Source organism: Sminthopsis crassicaudata, chromosome 4, assembly GCF_048593235.1.
Source record: "Sminthopsis crassicaudata isolate SCR6 chromosome 4, ASM4859323v1, whole genome shotgun sequence".
NCBI classification, from domain to species: Eukaryota; Metazoa; Chordata; class Mammalia; order Dasyuromorphia; family Dasyuridae; genus Sminthopsis; species Sminthopsis crassicaudata.
Genome location: NC_133620.1, coordinates 31704793 through 31729373, shown reverse-complemented (window position 1 = coordinate 31729373; position 24581 = coordinate 31704793). Strand labels below are relative to the sequence as shown.

Genomic DNA, 24581 nt, shown 5'->3' with positions numbered 1-24581 from the left:
AATGCATTGCAAATAGAATTAAAATTTCATTTGATTCACAATCATCTAAAAGAGAACTTCTAAAAAATTTTTTCCCAAAAAGTTTTCTCAAAACTCTAATGATGGAGTTGAGAAGGTCATTTGTAGATTTGGGTGCTTTGCAAATTCTATTTGTTCATTTAATATGTCTTTATGAAGCTTTCCATCTGTATTTGTATGCATGTATGCATTGTATGTTAAACTCACAAGGATACAGACTGTCTTAAGTTACTTACAAGCTTGTGTAATGATTAAGACAGATTAACTTAATTTATTTTATTTTAAGAGAAACAATAAGTTAAAGATAGAGAGCCAGGCTCAAAATAAGGAAGACCTGAGTTCCAGTTGTATTTTGACATACACTAGCTGTGTGATGTTGAGATAGCCCCTCAACCTCTGAGGCTCCTCGGCAACTCTCTCCATGCTACATGCAGAGTGGGCACCACTTTCTTATCAGGAGTTCCCTGTACTGAGGAAACATAAAGCCAAGTCCAGAAAGTCATGCTGCATTCTTTACAGAGAGAATGATTATAAAACCAAACTTAGGGCACTTTCAAAAATGGCCATGTTAGAAGAGCTCTCACAGTAGTGGCTACACTCAGAGACATATATGAAGATGAGTTCTCTCTTTTTTGCAAGCAGCAGTATTTCACATATATATTTTGAACTATTGATACTTAAATTTGATAACTGCTTTGCCTTCTTAAATGTGTGATTCTAAATTTACAATAAAGATAAAGCAAAATAGTTTCTATGTAACTTATTTGGACAAAGGTAACAACAAAAACTTTATGGAAGAATTTCATTAGGGCTAATCTGTCTTAAAGATTATGTTCTAAATTTTGAGAATATTGCAGGATATTATTGCAAAGCTGACCTTTAGATTCCTTGATTTTGTTTCTCTTTTAATCATGCCTGAACTTGTGTTTTTCTGATTAATATGTTATTTCCCTAATATATTTAAATTCCTCATGTCTTTTTATTTTAGGTCAGTATACAAAGTTCTGTGGTGTATGTATGTATGTGAGTGTGTAAGTTAATAAGTACATCTAATGCTTTAAAAAAGAATAGGAGTAACTAGGCCTGTGACTTAAGTGGTACAGGGAACTTTGAGATAAAGAAAATACTTTGAGAAATAGATTAAACAATTTGGTTTTGTTGCATGATTAGTTTAGGTGTTTAAGATAGCTTAGAAATCTACTCTTCTGATTCCTTCATTTTAAAAATGAATAAATTGATATCCAGAGAGGCGGTGCCTTATTCACGGTTATGAGTAAAGAACTGCACGTCAGATCCTTTGACTACCAGTCTAGTGGCCTTTCCATTAATCATGAAGATAGAGCTAAATATTTATAGAGAAAATTGTGACAACAAACAAAAGCAAAGAATTTATAATCCATATGTTAGATACTTAGGAGTCCAAATGAGTCTGTGCAAAAACCAAAGACTCTTAACTTGTTTGTTTATTTTTAAAAATACTAGTAAACTGTTTGAGGATACTTGTTCACATAAATGTTTAGATGTGTAAATGATACCCAATTATTTTGTAAAAATCATGTTTTTTTGCTCTATAATTCTTAATGTAATGAAGGCATTTACTTTTTTCAGTTGATAAAAAAACAATGCTTTTATGTTGTTGTAGCCTGTCCCAGGAAGATTGGAGGCTATCCTAGAATGTCTGATTATTGCTCATTCTGTGGGAGTGGAAAGTCTTTATGATGATTGTATGAAGTAAGTGATCTGAAGTACTGTTTATGCTATCAATTTGGCCATCCTATTTTTATAATGCCCCTGTTTTGATAGCACTTTCAGATTTTTTTTTTTTAAAGCATAGTTTTAGAACTGTGATGTCCAACTAGAGTTAGGATAATTGAGCTAATGTCCCAGTTCATTTCTCAGTTTGAAAGTAGACAAGATTAACTGTAATTATAGTTATTAAATGTAGTTTATTGTATTCAGTTCTGTTTATATTGGTTAAATTCAAAGTTGGCCTAAAAACTGCTTTTTGACAAAAGATGGCTCAATTTATCCTATGATGAAATGAATTAAGAATGTCAGTTCTAACCATAATTTAATCTAGTTATAATATATGTTTGTACCTTATTTATGTCATTGAAGGTGGTAGACTATTTTAATTCTTCTTAATTTGACCTAACAGGTGGATTGTAAAGCATTTTGCAAGGTGTTGGTCAGAGAGGAGCTTTGCAAATATACCTCCAGAGATCCAGAAAAATTGTCTCACTATGCTGATTCAATCTTTAGTAAGTATATCCTGAATGATTTTTTTAAATTACTGTATTATTCAGTTTTTAGAAGAGTGCCAAGTCATTGAATCTTTTAAATATGTTATGGCAATTTTAACAACAACAATAACAAAAGACTTTCATGTTAATATCTGCTAAAATGATGTCTATATTTTTGTATTATTAATATATTTTAATACTTTAGGAGAGTAGTTAAAATATATCAGGTGTGCTCCTTGTTAATTTTTAGTCACTGAATTTTGAGTCATATTTATATAGAGAAATATCAGAGAATTCTGATTTTTACGAAAATATTAACTCAAAAAAGAAAAATCCTGTGAATTATTTCTCTAAAAATAAACCTTTTTACACTAACACACAAAAAAGCTTAGAATATTAAATACATATGTGATTCAGTGCTATAAGTGTCTTTGATGGAATAACCAAAAACAGATAAGTATAATTTTTTTTTACAGGGTTGGTGACCATTACCAAAGAAATTTCTTTTTGGAATATTAACTTTACTGATCTACTAGACCGTTCTTTTTGAGAAAGATATAGCATTGCATTTAATATACCATGAATCTGTACATACTTTGGTCCTATTTTTTTTTCTCTGAACATAATTGAAAAAAAAGAACAATTTTTAATATTTTTTGCACATTAGCATGGTTGTCCCCCAAGGCTCCATTCTGGACTTGCCCTCTTCCAACTTTCCTATCCCTTACTCTATATATTCTACCAAGGTCTAATTAGCTCTTATGCATTCCATTACCATAACTGTGGAATGATATTAAGATCTGTTTATCCGTTATTAACCTTTCACTTCTAATGATGTCCTATATTGATCTATCTAGATGTCCTCTTATCATCTCAAACTCACATTGTTTAAAATGGAACTCATTTTCTGCTTCTCCTATTCATGCCTCTACTACCACCACCTTTTCCTCCTCCCAACTTCTTCCTTCGAGTTAAGAGTATCACATCAACCCCCCAGGGACTCAGCCTCACTCATTTCTCTTTTTCATCCCCTCAGATACCTGCTACAAGCTAACTTGTTCTTTGATTCTGTGCATCTTTTGAATCTTTTCCCTTTTCCCTTCTGTTGTCTCCAGTCCCTAGCTAGTCCCCTATCATGTTCACATTACCTCATGCTTGCATTATTTCTGTAGCTCCCTGTTTAGTCTTCTGCTTCTAGTCTTTCCCTTACCCAATTTGTCCTCCACATAACTGCCAGTATTGTTTTCCAAGGGACTGAATGAAGTGCTTTGAGGACCTTAAAGAACTGTGTAATCATTAGTTATTATAATTGTAATTTTTATAATGTCACTTACTATTAGAGACAGCATATTAGGTTAGAGAGCTGACTACAGTATCTGGAAGACATGGCTCCAACTCTTATCTCAGAAAAAACCTGGCTCCATGACCCTGGGCAAGGTGCTCAACAATGGTCTAAATCTGTAAGCTAGAAAGAAGGTATCATCTTGAATGGCTAGAAATGTCAGCTCCTTGATAGCAGTAAAATTGCAGCCCTGAATGCTATTCTGCTACTTCCCTTCTCAAAAAATATTCTTGGGTAAAATAGAAGCTTCTCAGATTGGCTTTGAAAAGTTTTAACAATTTGGTACCAGCCTATTGTTTTGGCCAGTGACATTTTATATTCCTTCCCATTCTTCTTCAGGAAAACGAAACAAAACAACTCAGGTCCACTTGTTGTCCCTTTAGTCTAACCCTTTGTTTCCTTTTTCATGCCTCTGCCCAGGATATGATCATCAAGGCTCAGCACAGATGCCATCTTGTATGCAAACCCTTACCAGATCCCCTCTCATCCTTTTGAATATATCTGTACTTACTTATCCTTAAACATATTGTATTGTTCCAGGAGGACTGAAGGTTTTTGAAGGCAGTGACAGTTTTGTTTTCAGTTTTGTTTTCATCTTTATATCCCCATTGTGTATTTCAGAGTAATGACTGATTTAAAGTTGTATCTCTTCAGTGTCTTCTATCCCTATCCTGATCTCTCTCATCTGAACTTTGTTGTTATTTCATGACTTCATGTCATAGAGAACTCTTAGATAGATTGCAAACATTTTATGAGAGTGACCTCAATAGAAAATGACCTCAAATATCTTAGGGATATGTTTTATATTTTTATCAATGCCATAGATAAAGAAGCAAATGATACAGTTACAAAATTTGTAAAGAATGTAAAGCTGAGAGAAATAACTAATAAAGATAGTGGATGATGGAGTTAGTATCTAGAAAAGTTCTGTATAGGCTAGAATATTGGACTGAATTGAAAATAAGATTAAGCTTGTCAAAGATCCATTTTTTACTCAAATTAAAAAGGAAAACACCAAAGATACAATATATAAGTAAGGCATAGCTAGTTATTTGCACCGAGGTCTAGAATCCAGGAAATTGTTGTGTTCAATTTGGGCACCACAACTTAGGAAGGATATTTATAGTCTGGAAAGCATCCAGGAGAGAGCAGACAGAATGAATGGTAAAGAACCTTGAAGTCATGACATATTGGGGAGAGATGGGGAGAAAAATACAATAACTCTTGATTATTTTAGGAGTTCTTGTTTCAGAAAGGGAATAGACATCCTGCTTGCTCTTAGAGAGAAGGCTAGGAGCCATGGATAAAAGCTATAAAGCTGTCCATTTAGGTGTGGTGTACATTAATTTTTAGAGCTACTCAGAAGTGTAATGGGCTTCCCTAAGAGGTCTTCAAACAAAGGCTGCACAACCAGTTATTAAATTTATTGTATATGGAATAAGAGTTCTGGACTATGTTGGATCATATAATCACTGAAATTCTATGATTCTATCATAATATTTTTCAAAGAAGTGAAATTTAAAAAAATTTAATGTAGTTTTATGTGAAATACCTTTTACAAAACAAGTAGAAGTTAATCTGGGTTTTTGAAGGTTTGGGTGAAATAGCCTTCTGGTGTGTTCTATTCTTTTTGGAAAGGCTTTGAGAGGAGTTAAGAGCAAGATAGTGATATAGCAAGAAGCTGTACAGTGAGCCTTTCCCCAAAAAACAAACCCTGCTACATATGTATGAAGATAATTCTTGTTGCACTTATAAAGGGGAAAGAGGCAGAGGTGTTCACAAACATTTTCTTACATCATATTATTATATCTTTATATCCACACAATTAACTGAGTATTGTAAAGAATCCAAAGTACTTCCATGTTTACCATTGTTGATCTATATAAAAACATTATATTCTTAGTCTAAAATGTAGCCTTAAATGTTGTCTTCCTGCAAGATGTTTTCATACAGAGATAGATTTTTTTTATTGTTTCATTCTCTATTTATAACAACTAAGACAAAACAGGACATTTGCTTACATGATCATTGCTGTCATGGAGGACATCCAAGATAGTATAAAAATGAAAGCAGAATTACCTATAAATGATAAGGTCTTCCAGATGCAACAGTTTATTGATTTTATTTATATCAGACCATAAAAAGTTGCAGAGCCTCTAAATAACATCCATGATTTTTCAGCCTAACTATGCATGCAAGAAAAAAAGGATCATCTCTAATGTCTCTTTGTGACCCTAAAAATGCTATCCTGTCATCCAAATTTATGTTTAGCAATTGAATGGACAATCTATATGGAGTTGGTTTATCAGTTTCATATACTTTGGACCCCCAATTGCATCAGAGAAGAATAGTGGTCATGACTGTATTTGGGAAACTGTACAGTGCTTTTAATGACTCCCAAGATTCTCCTTGAAAGAAAATATCATTTTTCATTGTCTTTGTCTAACTTTTAAAAGTATATACAGTATGGTTGTAAACTATGGAGTACCATAATCTTTGTGAAATTTAAAGTGTAAATTGCCAAAAAAAAAAAAAAAAAAGAGAGAGAGAGAGAGAATCAGTTTTGTACGGAGATCGACTGAGTTCTTATATGTTAGATAGTGATTAGTGATGTTTAGTTAGATAGTGATGTTAGATAGTTTTTTTTTTTTTTTTTTTGCTCAGGCAATTGGGATTAAGTGACTTGCCCAGGGTCACACAGCTAGGAAGTGTTAAGTGTCTGAGATCAGATTTGAACTCTGGTCCTCCTGAATTCAGGGCTGGTGCTCTATCCATTACGCCACCTAGCTGCCCCTAGACTGTGATAACAAAATGAGCATGAGAAATGAAATTTAAAATAAAAATTAAAAGTTGTATGATTGGAAAAAGGGATTGAGCAGCCATATAGCAGGATAGAAGACTAACAGATACTACTTCATTGTTATCAAAGAACCTAGAGGAAGTAGGCAAATCCCCTCTAGAGGATTTATGGGTGGACAAAAATCAGTGAAACAAGATGAGAAGGTATGGATGAAATGTGGCCTACTCTATTGTAAGCCTTGAACATAAGATAACAGATCCCCATTGGAGTATTAAGTCAATGAGCATGTCATTTCTGCCTTCCAGTAAGGTTTGAAGGAGGCTTCTTTGCTTATGTAATAAACAAGAAACAGCAGATGGTAATATGAACCCATTCCCTACATTTATAAATAAAAAGGAACCATTTAAAAAAAAAATACATTATAGCTAGATCATGTATTTATTAAGAATTTTGATCTAAACTTAATTTTTGCCATATTGTTCATAAAAAGTTCTGTTCTTTTTGCCTTTTCTGGAGCCAGAAAATTCTGGCTCTTCTTAAGCAAAAGCCCTCCTAATCTAAAAAGTATGTCTGCCTAGGATTTGAACCCTTGCTTATGGTTCTATTCCCAACTCCTTCCTGAAGCCTTTCTTGGCCAATCACCCCCAACTTGATTTCTTTCTTGCCCAAATGACTGTAGTCATTGTGCTACTACATACATTGTCCACAGTCAGAATTTAAGCCAAATATACTTATTGCTTTTCTAGTGCTGTTACTCCTTATGCCACTTGAACTTATCTTCCTTGATATCTATAACCACTATGAAAATGAGAAGGGTTCCATTCTCCTGAATATCTAGTGACCATCCACTCACTCCAGATGTATCTTGCTGTCTCTATTTCTACTGTCCTCTGATTCCCTGGTATCTGAAACACTATACTCTGCATCTTTTCATGGATAAATAAATCCATTCCACTTTGAAACTCTGCCCAGGGACTGAGTTATATTGATTGGTAAACTCGCCTAATTCATTTGATCATGAGGGCCCCAGACAAGGCTTCATGTCCATCTGTCTTGTGTGCCCTGCATACAGGGCATATATTCAGATACTACTGCGCCTGTCTCCATCAACCCCCATCCCACCAGCTGTTTTCTACACCTGCTCTAGCAAAAGTAATGAAATCAGTACTGCCTACACTTCCAGCAGGATCTTCCATGGTTCCATTCACCATTCCTCCAAGACTGCTCAAATAAAGCTCCTTTCCCTTGCCACCACTTCCAATGTTTCCTTCTATTAGAATTTTTCCTTGAGGGAAGATTAGTCTTTTGTATTTGTATGCCAGTATAAAGCATATAAACAAGTATTTAATAAATCTCTTATACATTTATTGATTCGTTCCTGAAGTCCTAGCTGTAGCCCGATTCACATATTTTGATTGTTACAGCTTGTGCAACCTTGAAGTCCGAGTATGCTTACCTTTCATTTCCATTAGTCCCATTTTTCTTTCTTTTCTCACTTAAGTAGCTGTCACTCCCTACCTCTCAGTTCAGTCTTTTTTCTGTATACGTTAACTTGTGGCACAAATAATTATTATATAAAAGTCATGTATCTGTTGAAGGTTTTTACTCTGGAGAGAAGGAAAGTGATGTTCTGTGGGCTGAGCTCTGTAAGATTCTATAAAAAGAATAGGTTTACACATTGTTGCTTGATTTGATCTCTTTTAATCTTATAATCTCACTTTGAATGCTGGGTTGAATTCTTTCCCAATTGTTGTAGCTCATGCAATTTGCCTTACGTGCTTTTTTAAACTTTTTTCTTTTTCCTGATTTTTTTTTTTCTTTTTGAGAAGGGAAGCATGGTTCAAGGTAGCTAGTGATGAAAAACAAAAAGATTTGTAAAAACCTTTTTAAAAAAGTATGACTGCTTGTGCTCAGAAATGTCTTTCTAAGAGTGCCATCCCACTAATGCCTAATCATAGGTATGGTTCTTATGTGTAGTCCCTGATATAATTACCAAAACCACAGTTGGAATGTATTCTTCATCTATTTTCTTATTCCTCAGCTTCCAGGCCCACTTCTTATTCATGTAAAAGTATACCAGATGCCTCATATTTATAGACTGGGTTGCATCATCTTCCTGTTTCTACATGGATATTGCTTACACACAATTCTAATAGTTGCAGAAACACCAATTATAAAAAGTGAACATATAACTAAAGCTGTATAAGTAGGGATATGAGCATTCTTAATGATTTTTTGCTTTTTTGTTATAAAGTATATATGTATATGCATATATATATATTCATCATGAGATTTGGGCCTTTGAAAAATATATAGAAATATATTTATGATTCTCTAGATCAGGAGTTATTAACATGGGGTCTATGAATTTTTTGTTTGTTTGCTTCTATATTTATAATTTTAAACAGATATAAAATGAAAAAAGGAAAAATTTTCGCTTACACAGTAAAACATGAAGGGATTCCATATAAAACAAGTTTCCATTTTAAGAAACCTTATATACTACACCTTGTTTTTCAATGCTACCCAGATTTTCTTTGCTTTCTTCTGTGTTTTCTTTAGTTCTTTCTACTTTTTACTTTTTTCTTTCTCTTTTTCCCCTTCCTCCCCTAAAAAAGCTTACAGTTAAATATAGATAGATGGATGGATTGATAGACAGACACAGACAGGTATGACTTTAGCCAATATATAACTTAATCAAAATGCAAATGCAACAATGAAATAGGTACAGAACTTATCAACAAAAGATAAAATAAAATAAAGGGCTGGAGTAGAATTTATTATGTATGTATCTGTGTTTCTAGAAAGCAGCATATTTTTTATTAAAGCTTTTTATTTACAAAACATATGCATAGGTAATTTTTCCAACATTGAGCCTTGCAAAACCTTTTGTTTAGAATTTTCCCTTCTTCCCCCCACTCCCTTCCCTAGCTGGCAGGTAGTCCAATACATGTTAAATAAGTTGAAATACATTTTATATCCAGCATACATATTTATACAGTTATCTTGTTGCACAAGAAAAATCAATCAAGAAGGAAGAAAAAAAAAAACTGAGAAAGAAAACATATGCAAGCAAGTAACAACAGAAGGAATGAGAATGCTATGTTATGCTCCACACTCAGTTCCCATGATTCTCTCTCTCTCTCTGTGTAGATGGCTCTCTTTGTCACTGAGCAAGTGGAACTGGTTTGAATTCTCTCATAGTTGGAGAGCCACATCCATTAGAATTGAGCATCGTATAGTCTTGTTGTTGCCATGTATAATGAGCTCCTGGTTCAGCTCATTTCACTCAGCATCAGTTCATGTAGGTATCTTCAAGCTTCTTTGAAATCATCCTGCTGTCTTTTCTTCCTTTCTTATACAACAATAGTATTCCATAACATTCATATACCATAACTTATTCATCCATTCTCCAACTGACGGGCATCCACTCAGTTTCCAGTTTCTTGCCTCTTCAAAAAGGGCTGCCATAAACAGTTTTGCACATACAGGTCCCTTTCCCTCCTTTAAGATCTCTTTGAGATATAAGCTCAGTAATAACATTGCTGGGTCAAAGGGTATGCACATTTGGATAACTATTTAAGCATAGTTCCAAATTGCTCTCCAGAATGGTTGGATTTATTCACAGTTCCATCAACAATGTATCTGTATTCCAGTTTTCCCACATCCCCTCCAACATTCATCATTATCTTTTCCTGTCATCTTAGCCAATCTAACAGATATCTAATGGTATTTCAGAGTTGTCTTAATTTGCATTTCTCAATAGTGATTTGGAGCACCTTTTCATTTGGCTACAAATAGTTTTAATTTCTTCATCTGAAAGTTGTCCATTCATATCCTTTGATCATTTATCAGTTGGAGAATAGCTTGAACTATTATAAATTTGAGTCAATTCTCTATATAGTTTAGAAATGAGGCCTTTAGCTTATTGAAAAGCAGCATATTGCTAAAATCAGATATTTAATCTGCTGTTTCTATTTTATGGGTAAATTCATCCATTCACATTTAAAGCTATATTTATTATGTATTTTCCTTTTTCCTGTTTTTACCCATTTTCTTGCCTGCCTATTTCTAAACCTACCGAAACCTCTCAAAGTCCCTTCTTTATCCTCTCTCCCTATACCATTCCCTTGCCCTCTGACTTTTTTTCTAAATATAATGACTTATATACATACATATTATACATATATATCTACAACTCTTTACATATATAAACACACACACACACATATATATATATATCTTCTTCTCTCTTTAATCCATTTCTTGTGAGAATAAGTTTCCAATACTGCCCACTCTTCTTGCCTTGCTTCTTCTGTATCAGTTCATTCTTTCATGTCTCATTTGTATGAAATAATTGCTCCTTTTTATCTCTCCCTACATAGTTTCATATTTTTAGAATCACCCCTTTATACATAGCTCAGCCTGTCTTTTTTCCCCAACTACTTTCCAACTTCAAATAATTAAGACAATCATAAGAATACCGATGGCATTTTTACATATAAAAATAATTTTACCTTATTGAGTCCCTTATATAATTTGCCTTTAATTTTTAACTTCTCTTTCCCCTGGATCTTTTTTATTGAAATTTTCCTTAAGTTCTGCTATTTTTGTCATAAATATTTGAGTCTTTTAGTTCATTAAATATATTTAACTTTGCTAGGTAAGTTAGCCTTGGTCATAACCCCAGGTTTATGAAATATCTTTTGAAATATAGTATTTCAAAACCTATAGTCTTTTGGCATAGTAGCAGCTAGATCTTGTATAATCCTTATTATAGCTCCACAATATTTAAATTGCAGGATTTTTTTTAAAAATGTTGCTTACAGTATTTTTTCTTAACCTGGGAGCTTGGAAACTTGATTATGATTATTTTCCTCCTAAATTTTCCTACTAGGATTTCTTTCAAGTGATGATTGCTGGATTTTTTTTTTGTTTCGGTTTCACCTTCTTATTTTAGAATTTCAGGACAATTTTCCTTGATAATTTCTTGTACTATTGTATCAAGATTATTTTTTGATCATAACTTTCAGATAGTCTGACTATTCTTATCTTGTCTCTTCTTGATCTGTTCTTCAGATCATTTGTTTTTCTAATGAGAGGTTTTGATTTTTTTAAATTATTATTTCTTGATGGCATAAAACATCATCTTTCCTTTGCCCAATTCTAATTTTTAAGGAATTATTTTCTTCTTTGATTTTTTGATGCTCTGTTTCCATTTGGTTTACTTTGTTTTCATAATTTTCTTGATTTTCTTGGATTGTTCTTAATTTTTTTTCCTATTTTTTCCCTTGATATCTCTGACTTTTAAAGTCTTTTTAAAAGCTCTTCCAAGAACTCTTTTTGTGGTTGGAACTACTTGATGTTTCTCATTCAAAAAGGAGTGACTTTTTTAGTTCCAGGATCTTTCTATGAATATGAACCCAGACTTTTTCTTTCTCCTTTGTTTATAAATTTTTATTTTAATTTTAGTAGCTATTATCATGCCTTCAGAGAAAGAGCAGCAAGTGAAAATATTCTCCTGAGGTTTGGTGCCTGAAGTTTCAGGTCCTTCTTACTGTTATTTTCTGAGTCCTGTCCTAGGGTACTTGTTCCACTCTGTCCTGGAATTGAAACTAGCCATCTGCTCTCCCACAAATGCCCACAGCCAACAGGGTCCCCATGCCTCTGCTACTGCACTTAGTAGACATATGCTAATTCCTTCTCCCCAAAATCTGAAGCCCAGTTCCATGTGGTTAGCACAACTGGGTTTGATGTCCCTTGACAAGAGAAAGTCCTTTCATCTTCTCCTCAACTGTCTGGCCCCACACATACATTGTCAGTGAGAGCAGAATTCCTGAGTCTGAGGCTACCTCTCAACCTAGCCATCCCCAGGCTGCTTGTTTGTTGTTTCTGAAAAATAGGCCTAGAAGTATTTGCACTAAATGTGGGCCAAACCTCCACCCCTGGAAATCAAGTTTTTCCTGGGTTCTTCTCAAGTTGTCTTAAGAGGACAATTGCTTTACCCCATTTACTGTTTATTTCTGCTGCTCTGTTTTCACTCTGAGATGATATTTTCTGACCAGAAGTTTTCTGACCTCTGCCATCTCCCCAGAATCCTTCCTATCAGAACTTAAAAAAAAATTTTTTTGAGAACTATTCCTCTGAAATCCTATATATTATATACATTTAAATGAATTTTTCTGAGAAGGGAGTCTTTTAAGACTTTTCCAGACTTCCTAAGGGAGACCATGACAACAGTTACTCTGATATATATATATATATATATATATATATATATATATATATATATACATACATACACACTATGTTCTCCGAAAATCCATATTTATTTATTTATTTTTGCGCATCCCATTCCAGAAAGGATATAGATGCAGTCCTTTTCAGGTATTCAGATTATATCTAGTATTCATTCTTATTCATAAATGGCACAATTATTTTTCAGACCTGTAAATGAACGCTAAACCTAACAATTGTTAATTGCCCCCACAAAAAAATTCTCTATAAATATTGCATTCTTTTTTACAAGTTTTCAAATTATTTATGAGGATTAACTATTCTGGGTTTATGTCCACCAATCTGAATACATCTAGAAATCTACCACAAAGAATGATCAGATTTAATGTACACTATTTTTCATGGGTGGGACTTATGAGTCATAGCCCAGATAATTGTTTCAATTTACCATTGATAATCTTATCACCAAATAGCACAGTCAATTTAATTTCAAATTCAAATATTTCTTCCTTTAAAAAAAAAATCTTTCCCTATTAGAATTTCATGAAGGTTCCCTGATCTCCCTCCCTTCCCCACTGTTTATTGAACAAATCAGCATTTATTCCCTCACAGAGTCAGAAGTCTGAAATAATCTCACTTTAAATTAACCAACACTTAGCTATTGCTAAATAAAGGCACAACGTTTTTCTGAAACCAATAGGCTCTTTTCTAGCACAATAATTTTAGCTTCTCCAAATCAACACAAAGTTTTCAGTATTTGTAAAATAAAACTCATATCAATAAAAAGACAATTTCCCTCCTCTCCCCCCCCCCCCCCCCACCATAAGAAACTTTCCAATCATTTGGCTACAGATTTTCTGTCTATCCTTGATTCTGGCCTGCCTGCCTGATATAATGTTTCTTCTTTGCCCAGAGAATACAGATAGCTTTATCACTGGCTAACATGTAAATAATTGCTGCTTTTGAAATACTTTTTTTCAGTTTATATTTCTGTTTTTAGAGATTATGTCCCCCCTAACTCAATAATATATTAGTCACTACCACCACCACCACCACCTCTCTAAGAGGATTCACCTCCTTTTCATTTCAGAATATTGAACCTTATAGTTACACATATCCTTTGAATATTTTCTAATACCAGCACCTGAAATGTTCCTCTTTTTTTTTTTTTTTTTAAATTAACTCCTTTAAAAACCTGGATTTTTAACCTGGGCTTTGTGAACTTAAAAAAAAATGTGTTTATTGTTATATAATAGTTTCATAATGTCATGTATTATATGCATTTAAAACATTATTCTGAAAAGGGGACTATAGGCTTCTTACAAGTGCCTGCCAGAAAAGTCCATAGCAAAAAAAGAAAAAGTTATGAACCTCTGCTAATAATCTGATTTGGAGAATTGCCTCAGCCTGACCCTTGTTAAATTTTGGCTGTTCAATAAAAAATGGAGGAGAAAATAAGATATGAAAAGACTAGAAAATTAAGAAAGGGCTTAGGTGCTGAAGTATTTTGAAAGCCAGACAACATTTTATATTTGATTCCTCAGTTGATTGGATATCAACTGATTTTTCAGATTTTTTCTATCACAAGAAATTTTGTTCTAAAATTTTGGCACATACAGAACGGACTCTCCTTTTCATTTGGTTTCTTTAGCAGTGGTACAACTAGATAAGAAGAGCCCCCTGTTATTAACTTTTTGGTTATAATTCCAATTTGCTTTCTAGAATGGTTCCATTCACAAGTCCACCAACAATGCATTAATATGTCTGTTTTTCTATAGATCCTTCAACATTTGTAATTTTTCCTTTCCCCACCTCATCTTTGTTATTCTGATGGGTATAAGTTAGATCAGAATTGCTCTGATTTTCATTTCTCTATGATTTGGAACATATCTTTTTTTGGTCATATGGCTATAGAAAGCCTGTGTTTCGTTTTTTGAGAACTGCTTGTTCCTATCTTAATCAATTTCTTATATATCTTGGAAATGACATCTTTATTAGAAAAACTTTCTACAAAAGTTATTGTAGTTATACAATAAATATATATTATTATTATATTATAATTATATATATTATATATTAAATATATATATTATAAATTATTTCCCTCTTGATCTTAGCTTTATTAGATTTACTTGAGCAAAACCTATAAAATTTTATCTGATCAAATTTCTCTTTTGTGATCCTCTTTTTTCTCCTAATCATAGATTTGATAGTTGTTTCAACATTTTTCTAATATGTTTGTGATTTAACTTTTTTAAAAAAAATCTAACTACCGTGTCCATTTCAAATTGTATCTTTGCATAACATACAAGATGTTGGTTTAAGCCTAATTTTTTCCATACAGTGGTCTAATTTTCCTAGCAGTTTTTGTCAAATATTGAGTCTTTATCTATGAAGCTAGAATCTTTATTATCAAATACTAGGGTAATAGATGCAGATACTTTCTGTATATGTTGTATATAATCTGTTCTATTGGGTTGTTCTATTTTTAAGCAATACTAAATTGTTTTAATATTAACCGCTTTGTAGAGTAATTCAAAATCTGGTGCAAATAAACCCTATTTGTTCCCATTTCCTTATTCTTTTAAAATTCTTGACCTTTCTTTTTCTCTATATGAATTTTGGCATTTTTCTAGTTCTACAAAGTATTCCTTTAGTATTTTGGTTGTTATGACATTGAATAAATAAAAAATAAGTAGTATTGTAATATTTATCATATTGGCTCATCCTACCCATCAACAATTAATTAGTTTAATATTTATATTAACATTTGTCAATTATTTAAGCCTTTATTTCTGCAAACATTTGTATATAGCATACTTATATAGTTCTTCTGTATGTCTTGGAAGGTAAACACTCAGGTAGTTTAATTTATTCTATAGTAACTTCAATTGGAATTTGTTGATCTCTGCTTTCTGGGTTTATTAATGTTATATAGAAATACTAATGATTCATGTGGATTTATTTTTTGTTCTGCAAGTTTGCTGAATTTTTTATTTGTTTTGACTGAGTTTTAGTTGATTTATAAGGATTCTTTATTCAATCTCATTAATAAAAAGTGATGTTTCTTTTTTATATATAGTTATTCTCTAAGTTTATTCTTCTTGTCTTAGTACTAATTTCTAGTGCTTCTGCAGATAGAAGTTGTGATTTTGAATGTCCTTGTGTTATCTTGAATCTATTTATTTTTGGATACAGTATTTTATTTTTCCCAGTTACATGTAAAAACAATTTTTAACATTCATTTTTAAAACTTTGAGTTGCAATTTCGATTATATCAAATTAAAAAACTTTTGTACAAACAAAACTAATGCAGACAAGATTAGAAGGGAAACAATAAACTGGGAAAACATTTTTATAGTCAAAGGTTCTGATAAAGGCCTCATCTCCAAAACATATAGAGAATTGACTCCAGTTTATAAGAAATCAAACTATTCTCTAATTGATAAATGGTCAAAGGATATGAATAGACAATTCAGATGAAGAAATTGAAACTATTTCTAGCCATATGAAAAGATGTTCCAAGTCATTATTAATCAGAGAAATGTAAATTAAGACAATTCTGAGGTGCACTATATACCTCTCAGATTGGCTAGGATGACAGGAAAAGATAATGCTGAATGTTGGAGAGGATGTGGGAAAACTGGGACACTGAAACATTGTTGGTGGAATTGTGAATACATCCAGCCATTCTAGAAAGCAATTTGAAACTATGCTCAAAAAGTTATCAAACTGTGCATACCCTTTGATCCAACAGTGTTATTAATGGGCTTATATCCCAAAGAGATCTTAAAGAAGGGAAAGGGACCTGTATGTGCAAAAATGTTTGTGGCAGCCCTTTTTGTAGTGGCCCAAAACTGGATGCCCATTAATTGGAGAATGGCTGAGTAAATTGTGGTATATGAATGTTATGGAATATTATTGTTCTGTAAGAAATGAGCAGCAGGATGATCTCAGAAAGGCCTGGAGAGACTTACATGAACTAATGCTGAGTGAAATGAGCAGGACCAGGAGATCATTATACACTTCAACAACAATACTATATGATAATCAATTCTGATGAAAGTGACCCTCTTCAATAATGAGATGAACCAAATCAGTTCCAATAGAGCAGTAATGAATTGAACCAGCTACACCCAGTGAAAGAACTCTCGGAAATAACTATGAACCACTACATAGAATTCCCAATCCCTCTATATTTGTCCACTTTCAATTTTGATTTCCTTCTCAGGTTAATTTTATTTTATTTCAAAGACCTATTCTTCTTGTGCGGCAAAATAACTGTATGGATATGTATATATATATTGTATTTAAGATACACTTTAACATATTTAACATGTATTGGTCTACCTGCCATCTGGGGGAGAGGAAGGGGGGAAGGAGGGGAAAAGTTGTAACAGAAGGTTTTGCAAGAGTCAATGCTGAAAAATTACCCATGCATATATCTTGTAAAAAAAAAAAAAAAAAAAAAAACAACTTTGAGTTGCAAATTTTCTCTCTTCCTCCTTCCCCACTTTCCCTCATTGAGAAGACAAGCAGTTCCACACAGGTCATACATATGTAGTCATGTAAAACATTTCCATAATAGTCATATTATAAAAGAAAACATAGACAAAAAGAAAAACCCAACCCAACAACAGCAAAGAAAGTTTTAAAAAAAAATTAGTATGTTACAATCTATTCAGACACCTATCAGTTCCTTATCTGGAGATGGATAGCCTTTTTTCATCCTAAGTGCTTTAGAGTTGTCTTCGATCATTGTGTTACTGAAAATAGCTATGTTATTTACAGCTGATCATCTTACAATATTTTGTTACTTTGTACACAACACATTTCATTTTGCATTAGCTCTTATCCTGAATTTATTAGAAGAAATATTTTATCTTTTACTTATAATTTTAGATGTTTGTTTTAGATGTATGTTATTTATCATTTTAATGAAAAGTTCATTGATCTTATGTTTTTAGTGAGGTTTTTTTTTTCTCACACAAATAGGTGTTATATTTTGTCAAAAGTGTTTACTGCCCCACTGATAAAATCTTAAGGTTTTCGTTATTAATGTGAGTAAATATGTAGTTTTCCCAGTGTTAAACCCATTCTGAATTTCTGCAACCTAGTCAGAGTATAATCTTTGATAATATATGTAGATCATTTACTTTTTTTAATATGATTTCTCTTGTGCAGCAAGAGAATTGTATAAACATGTTTATACATATTGGATTTAACATCTATTTTAATATGTTTAACATATATTGAATTGCTTGCCATCTAGGGGAGAGGGTGAGGGGAAAGGAGAAAATTTGAAACACAAGGCTATGTAAGGGTCAGTGTAGTCAAATTATCCATGCATATATTTCAAAAATAAAAAGCTTTATTTAAAATAATTGATTTTTTTAAAGATAATATATGTAGAGCACTTTATAGATGTTTAAAGCATTACATAAATACTGGCTTTTATTATTATTAGAGAACATAAATATATGTGTGTGTGTGTGTGTGTGTGTGTGTGTGTGTGTGTGGTTAAAAGGGGGGAAAGAGTGAAATAAGTTAAAATAAACAGGGAAAGAAAAGTATAGAGAAGAAAATGTAAGAGAATACAGTGGGGGGGGGAATAAACAATTAACTATCATAACTGAATGTTAATGGAATCAACCCACTTATAAAATGGAAGTGATTAACTGAATGGATTTTTTTAAAATTCAAAGATATATTGTTTATAAAAAACACATTCGAAACATAAAGACAAACAATTAAGTCATTTTTTTTCATCTCTTTACTTTTATTTATCTCTTTTATGCATCTATATTCCTTTGAGATATTGATCTTTCCTATTATGGTTTTAATTCTTCTGGTTTATATTCTATGTCAGAATTTATTATCTCTTTGTTTTTGCAAACAATTCATATAATGTTAGAATTAATTGTTGTTTGAGTCTTTAATAGAATTCCACCTATGAATTCATCTGGTTCTGGAAGTCTTTCCTTTGGAATTTAATTTATGGTTTGTTCAGTTTCTTCTGAACTTAAATTGTCTAAATTTTCTATTTTTTTTCTGCTAATTTGGATATTTTGTGAAAATATGTTTATTTAAAATGTCAGTTTTATCAGTATGTAATTGGGCAAAATAGTTTGATAGGTCCTTTATTCTTCAATTGTCATAAATTCTAGTTTATTTTTAATAATGATGATTTGGTTCTCTCCTTTTAAAAAAAATCAAATTATGGAATCGTCTTTTTTTTTTTTTTTTTTTTTTTCCAGAATTTCTTCTTTGATGTTTAAGGGGATTTTTTTAATTGGTTGATTTCCTACTATTTTTTCATTGCATTCCCAACTCATTGAATTCTTCTTTCTCTTTTTTGTTAATAAAAATATTTAGAGATATAAATTCTCTTTCTGGAACTATTTTGGCTGCAGCCCCTAAATTTTGATATCTTGTTTCATTATTGTCATTATCTTTAATGAAATTATCTATTGTTTCTGTGATTTGTTATTTGATCCATCAGTTCTTTAAGAGTAAGGGTTTTTTTCCTCCACTTGATTTTTAGTACTTTTTAAAATTGACCCTTACATTAAATAATGTAATTTTTATTGAATTGTTATCAAAATGCATTTGTATAATAGTTCTAATTTTTTACATTTTTTGTGAGGTTTCATATCCTAAAACATGATAAGTTTTTGCTAGGGATTGAGTAGAGTGACAGGAGAGAAGGTTGGAGACATCTATTAAAGACAGCCTTTTTGAGGAGTTTAGCTACAAAGAGCAGAAAAGACATAGGACAACAGTTATCAGGGACAGAAGAGTGAAGGATTTTTTTTTCTGGGAGAGAAAAAGGCATGAGTATGTAGGCAGTAGGGAATAAAGCAGTAGAAAGGGAGAAATTGAAGGTAGTCAGTAATTTGATAAGGGAGTGGAAGAAAAGAGAACAGTGTAGAGTTAAATTGATTCATTAAGACACAGTGAAGGAGGCAGAGTGACTAATTCAGGGAAGATGGCCTGGGAGAGAATTTTGAGGGATGAAGGGATTGGAGATCACATTGTAGGTAGAATAGGGAAGGCAGAGAAAACTAGCTCAAAAGCCAATAGATTATGGTTAGATATAGGGGTTTCACAATGCTTGAACATGAAGATGGTACATTTGTGGGTGATGGCAAGATCAAGATCTTGTGTGATTGACATGGGATGGAGAAGTAGCTGGGAGGAGGTCAGCAGATTGAGGGACCCAGTAGTTGAGAGTATTTGAGGGAGAATGAATATGTATAGTGAAGTCTCCTCGGTTATGAGAGCAAAAGTTGGGGATCAGGGAAAAATTGTGAGCCAGATATGAAATTCATTGAAGAAGATAGGGGAGAGTTCTGGGAAACTGTTGAGCATAACTATCAGGATTGAGATGGTGATAGCCAAGATAGAGAGTACACCCTATCTTCTCACCTTAGGAGACTGTCTGTGAGGTGGCAGCTGCCATCTGGAAGTGGCAAACTCCCTGTAAGATTGTTCCCTTGTAGATACCTTTCTCTAGATTCTCATGTTTGTATTTCAAAGTTCCTTTCTTTTAACCTAATATACACATATATATATATATATATATATATATATATATATATATATATATATATATATATATATATATATATATATATATATATATATATATATATATATAATCCCCCCCCCCCCCCCAGGCTGGGATTAAGTGACTTGCCCAGGATCACACAGCTAGGAAGTGTTAAGTGTCTGAAATCATATTTGAACTCGGGTCCTTCTGAATTCAAGGCTGGTGCTCTATCTACTGCGCCACCTAGCTGCCCCCACATAAATATTTTTTTCTAATAATAATAGCTAGCATTTATATAGTGCTTTAAAAATCTACAGCTTTCAAAAGTTCCATTTTAAAAATCAATAATACCCTCTATTTCATTGAAGATTCATTTTTTTCTTGTCAAATGATTTTCAGTTTTGCTGGGTAATTTATTCTTGATCTAGACCTTTGTCTTCTGAAGTATTCTATGTTCACCATCTCTTTATATTTATACCTGCTAAATCTTGTATAATCCTGATAATTTCTTCAGTTTTTAGATTATTTCTGGTCACTTTAATTTTTCCTTTTGTCTGGAAGCTGTGGATTTTGGTAATGAGTTTTCATTTTGAGATTTCTTTCATATGATGATTGGAGGTTCTGCTTTTTACATTGTCTTCTTGTTATATCTGGGTAATTTAGTGATTTTTTTTTTTTTGAAATATGACAACTAGGTTCTTTTTGGGGAAGGATCATGAATTCCAAGTAATCGTGGCTTTAAAAATTATTTCTCCTTGATGTGTTTTTTTAAAGTAGTTGCTTTTGATATGAGATATTTTACATTTTCTCTGTTCTCTCATTCTTTTGACTTTGCAATAAGAATTCTTGATTCCTGGAGTCATTAATTTCCACTTGGTCCATTTTGGTTTTTAGAAAAAATAAACTATTTTCTTAAGTTGTTTATCCTTTTTTCAGGTTTCTTCTCTATGCTTCTCATTTATTTTATAAAGTCTTATCAAAGCTCTTGTATCATTTTCTTGGAGAATTCTAATTGTTCCTTTAGGCAAATTGATTTTTTTTTTCTTTTAGGTTTTGATTATAGATGTGTTAATTATTCTCTTTCAGGTTTGTATCTTGGGCATCCCTGGAATCATATAAGTCCTTTTGCTTGCTTGTTTGTTTCTGAGGTCTCAGGAATGAAGTTCTAGGGTTCATTGCTCCAAGGATCAAATCTAGTTTAGATTGGTTTCTCTCCCTCTCCTCTCTTCCCGCCTAGGCTTTTTCCTTTACCATGGACAACAAAGTTCTCTCCTGTGATTCTCATTAGTTGAAGCTCTTTAATTTAGCTGAGTGAGTTAAAACTGAGGTCACCCTTCTCTGAGAAAGGCCTAGTTGAACAATCTTTTATTTGAGGGGGGAAGGAGAAAAGAGGAACTTTTTAATTTCTCATATTATATTCTTTCACAGACTTTTTTCTTATAAAACTTAACTGTCACTCTTACTGAAGAGGTTTGTTTTGGTTTTTTTCTTTCTTCACAGTGAGATGTAATTTTCTCTCCTTCGTAATAGGGTTGGTTTTGTTGCTGCTATTTTAACCTTAACTCATAAATCTGTCAGTTTTACTTGAGAGTCTCAAGGGATTTCTTCCTGGGCATGATTTGACATATGTCCTAAATTTTGAAAATTTGGATTTTCAAGGCTTCAGAACGTAGGTAGTCTTCGGGGAAGTTAATTCAGGAGGCCTGAGAGATGCTTAAGAATGAAATTCTGAAAACAGGGAAATAATTCCTATGAGGAAGAAAAATGGGATTTGTCCGAAGGTACTGATGAAGATTCACTAACCAGCTTAAATTTTGAAAAAAAAAAAAAAATGAGATTTGTGTGTATGCCAGTAACAAAAAAGAGACATAGAATAGTATGACTCAGTCCCATAGTAATAACTAGTTATGCTCTGAGGTTGGCATAAAAAGGTAAGAGTAGTAGAAAGCTTGGGGTTTTTGATTTTAGGTTGTTTTGTTCTTGTGGTTTTGTTTTAATTTTAGCTATTTTAAATGGGGGGGAAGGTCTTATAAGGGATAGGAGCTTGCTTTGGAAAAATAGCTTGGAAAGATACTCAGCTTTTATTATTATTATTATTATTATTATTTTCTGCAAAGGAGCATGATGTTTAACTAGAAACAACAAAGCAAAAATGGTTGTTGGTACTTAAAAATGAATTCAGGATCTTTGGCCCAAATGAACTATATTTTCAGGTCTCAAAAGGACTAGTAATTGTGATTGCTAAACCATTGTCAGGAATATTTGAAAAATTATGAAAAAATGAAAGCAGTGCCTCAAGATAAGGACCCAAAAAAATCCCATTTTTCAAAAAAGGGGGATAGAACTGAATTTGCAAAATAAGGCTAGAGAACATGACTTTAGCTTTATTCTGGAATAGATCATTAAAGTCATGGTTAGTTAACATCATGAAAGGTGATTTACAAAAAGCCAGTATGGCTTCATTAAGAATAAATCATGCCAGCTCTTTTTGTAGTAGCTAGAAACTGGAAAATGAATGGATGTCCATCAATTGGAGAATGGTTGGGTAAATTATGGTGTATGATGGTTATGGAATATTATTGCTCTGTAAGAATGACCAGCAGGATGAATACAGAGAGGCATGGAGAGACTTACATGAACTAATGCTGAGTGAAATGAGCAGAACCAGGATATCATTATATACTTCAACAACAATACTGTATGAGGATGTATTCTGATGGAAGTGGATATCTTCGACAAAGAAGATCTAATTCAGTTCCAGTTGATCAATGATGGACAGAAATAGCTACACCTAGAGAAGGAACACTGGGAAATGAGTGTAAAATGTTTGCACTATTGTCTTTCTACCAGGTTACTTATACCTTTGGAATCCAATTCTTACTGTGCAACAAGAAATTTGGTTTTACACACATATATTGTATCTAGGCTATACTGTAACACATTTAATATATATGGGATTGCCTGCCATCTAGGGGAGGGAGTAGAGGGAGGAAGGGGAAAATTTGGAAAAGTGAATATAAGGGATAATATTGTTAAAAAAAAAAATTACCCATGCATATGTACTGTCAAAAAAATTTATAATTATAAAATTAATTTTAAAAAAGAATAAATCATGCCAGATAAGCCTCATTTATGTTTTTATGAGATAAATATACTAATTGACAAGTGGAATGCAGTGATTTTAGATGACCTGTAAATTTAGGATAGCTTTTGATAAAGCATCACCTCCCACCATTGTGGAGAAAATTGAGAGATGAGTTGGACGATAACACGTTCGTCTGATTTCAAACCTGGTTAAATGACTAAACAATGCTAGCATGGCAGGTGGCCTAGTGAAGTGGTTCTGTGCTTGTCCTTTTGCTGTTTAGTAGATATTAAATAATTTAAATAAAGAAATAGATTATATCCTCATTTGAACATACATATGTAAATATATAGACATTATGTTTATCACACATACACACAAACAATAAATTGTGGAAGGTGGGGGTAGGAAGAAAATAGTTACTAAAATTAGATCAAATTTAAGATACAGAAAACCAAATTTAAGGTATAGAAAATTGGTGAAGGGTGGGCTTCATCATTTATTTAGTTGTCATTTTGGGGAAGCAGTGTTGCATTTTCATTTAATCCCTCCATTCTTATAATCTACTGTTTTATATTTCTCTTCTCTTTGGTGGCTAAACTATCTGAAAGAGCCATTTATGGTCAGTTCTTCTACTTCCTTTCTTCTCACTTTCTCCTTGGTTTTTGACCTTACCATTCAACTGAAACTGCTCTTTGTTGAGTTACCTGTGATCTCTTAATGACCAAGTCCAAAGGCCTTTTCTCAATTCTCATACCTTCTTGACCTTTTTGCAATCTTTGGCACTATCAGTCTTTTCCTTGACACTCTCTTCTTTCTAAGTTTCTATGGCTCTAGGCTCTCTTGGTTCTCCTGTCTATCTGACCAATGTCTCTACCTTTAGGACTGGTTCATTGTGCAAGTCCCCGAAAGCTGTCCTTGATTTTCTTTTCTCTATATATACTGTTTTACTTGGTGATCTCATCAACAACAGTGAGAGTTCATAAGTTGTCATAAGGTCATGGGTTATAATTGTCTGTGTACAGATAATATTTATCAGTTTTATTTAGCTTCACTAGCTTCCTTTTGGAATTCTTCAGCTAGTATCCCATGGCTACCTCAAAGTTCATCTGTTCAAAACAAAATTCTTTATCTTTGCCCCCAGTCTTCCCCTCTTCCTAACTTTACTATCAAGGATCCTGCTGTCCTCCCAGTCATCCAGGTTTGTAATCTAGGGGCTATTCTTACTCATATCAATCTTCCCTACCCCATTATTCAAATAGTTCCCAAGTCCCTTCTGTCTCACTTTCCATAAGCTCTCTTGT

General features: G+C 32.8%; 1 protein-coding gene across 6 annotated transcripts in view; it reads left to right on the top strand.

Annotated features, from left to right (window-relative positions):
* Positions 1–24581, top strand: part of BTBD8 (BTB domain containing 8) — a 116311-nt gene that overhangs the window by 52542 nt on the left and 39188 nt on the right. For all 6 annotated transcript variants that reach the window (XM_074266250.1, XM_074266248.1, XM_074266249.1 and 3 more), the window contains 2 exons: positions 1661–1749; positions 2177–2279. In XM_074266250.1, coding sequence (XP_074122351.1) covers positions 1661–1749; positions 2177–2279 — 192 coding nt within the window. The remainder of the gene's footprint in view (positions 1–1660; positions 1750–2176; positions 2280–24581) is intronic.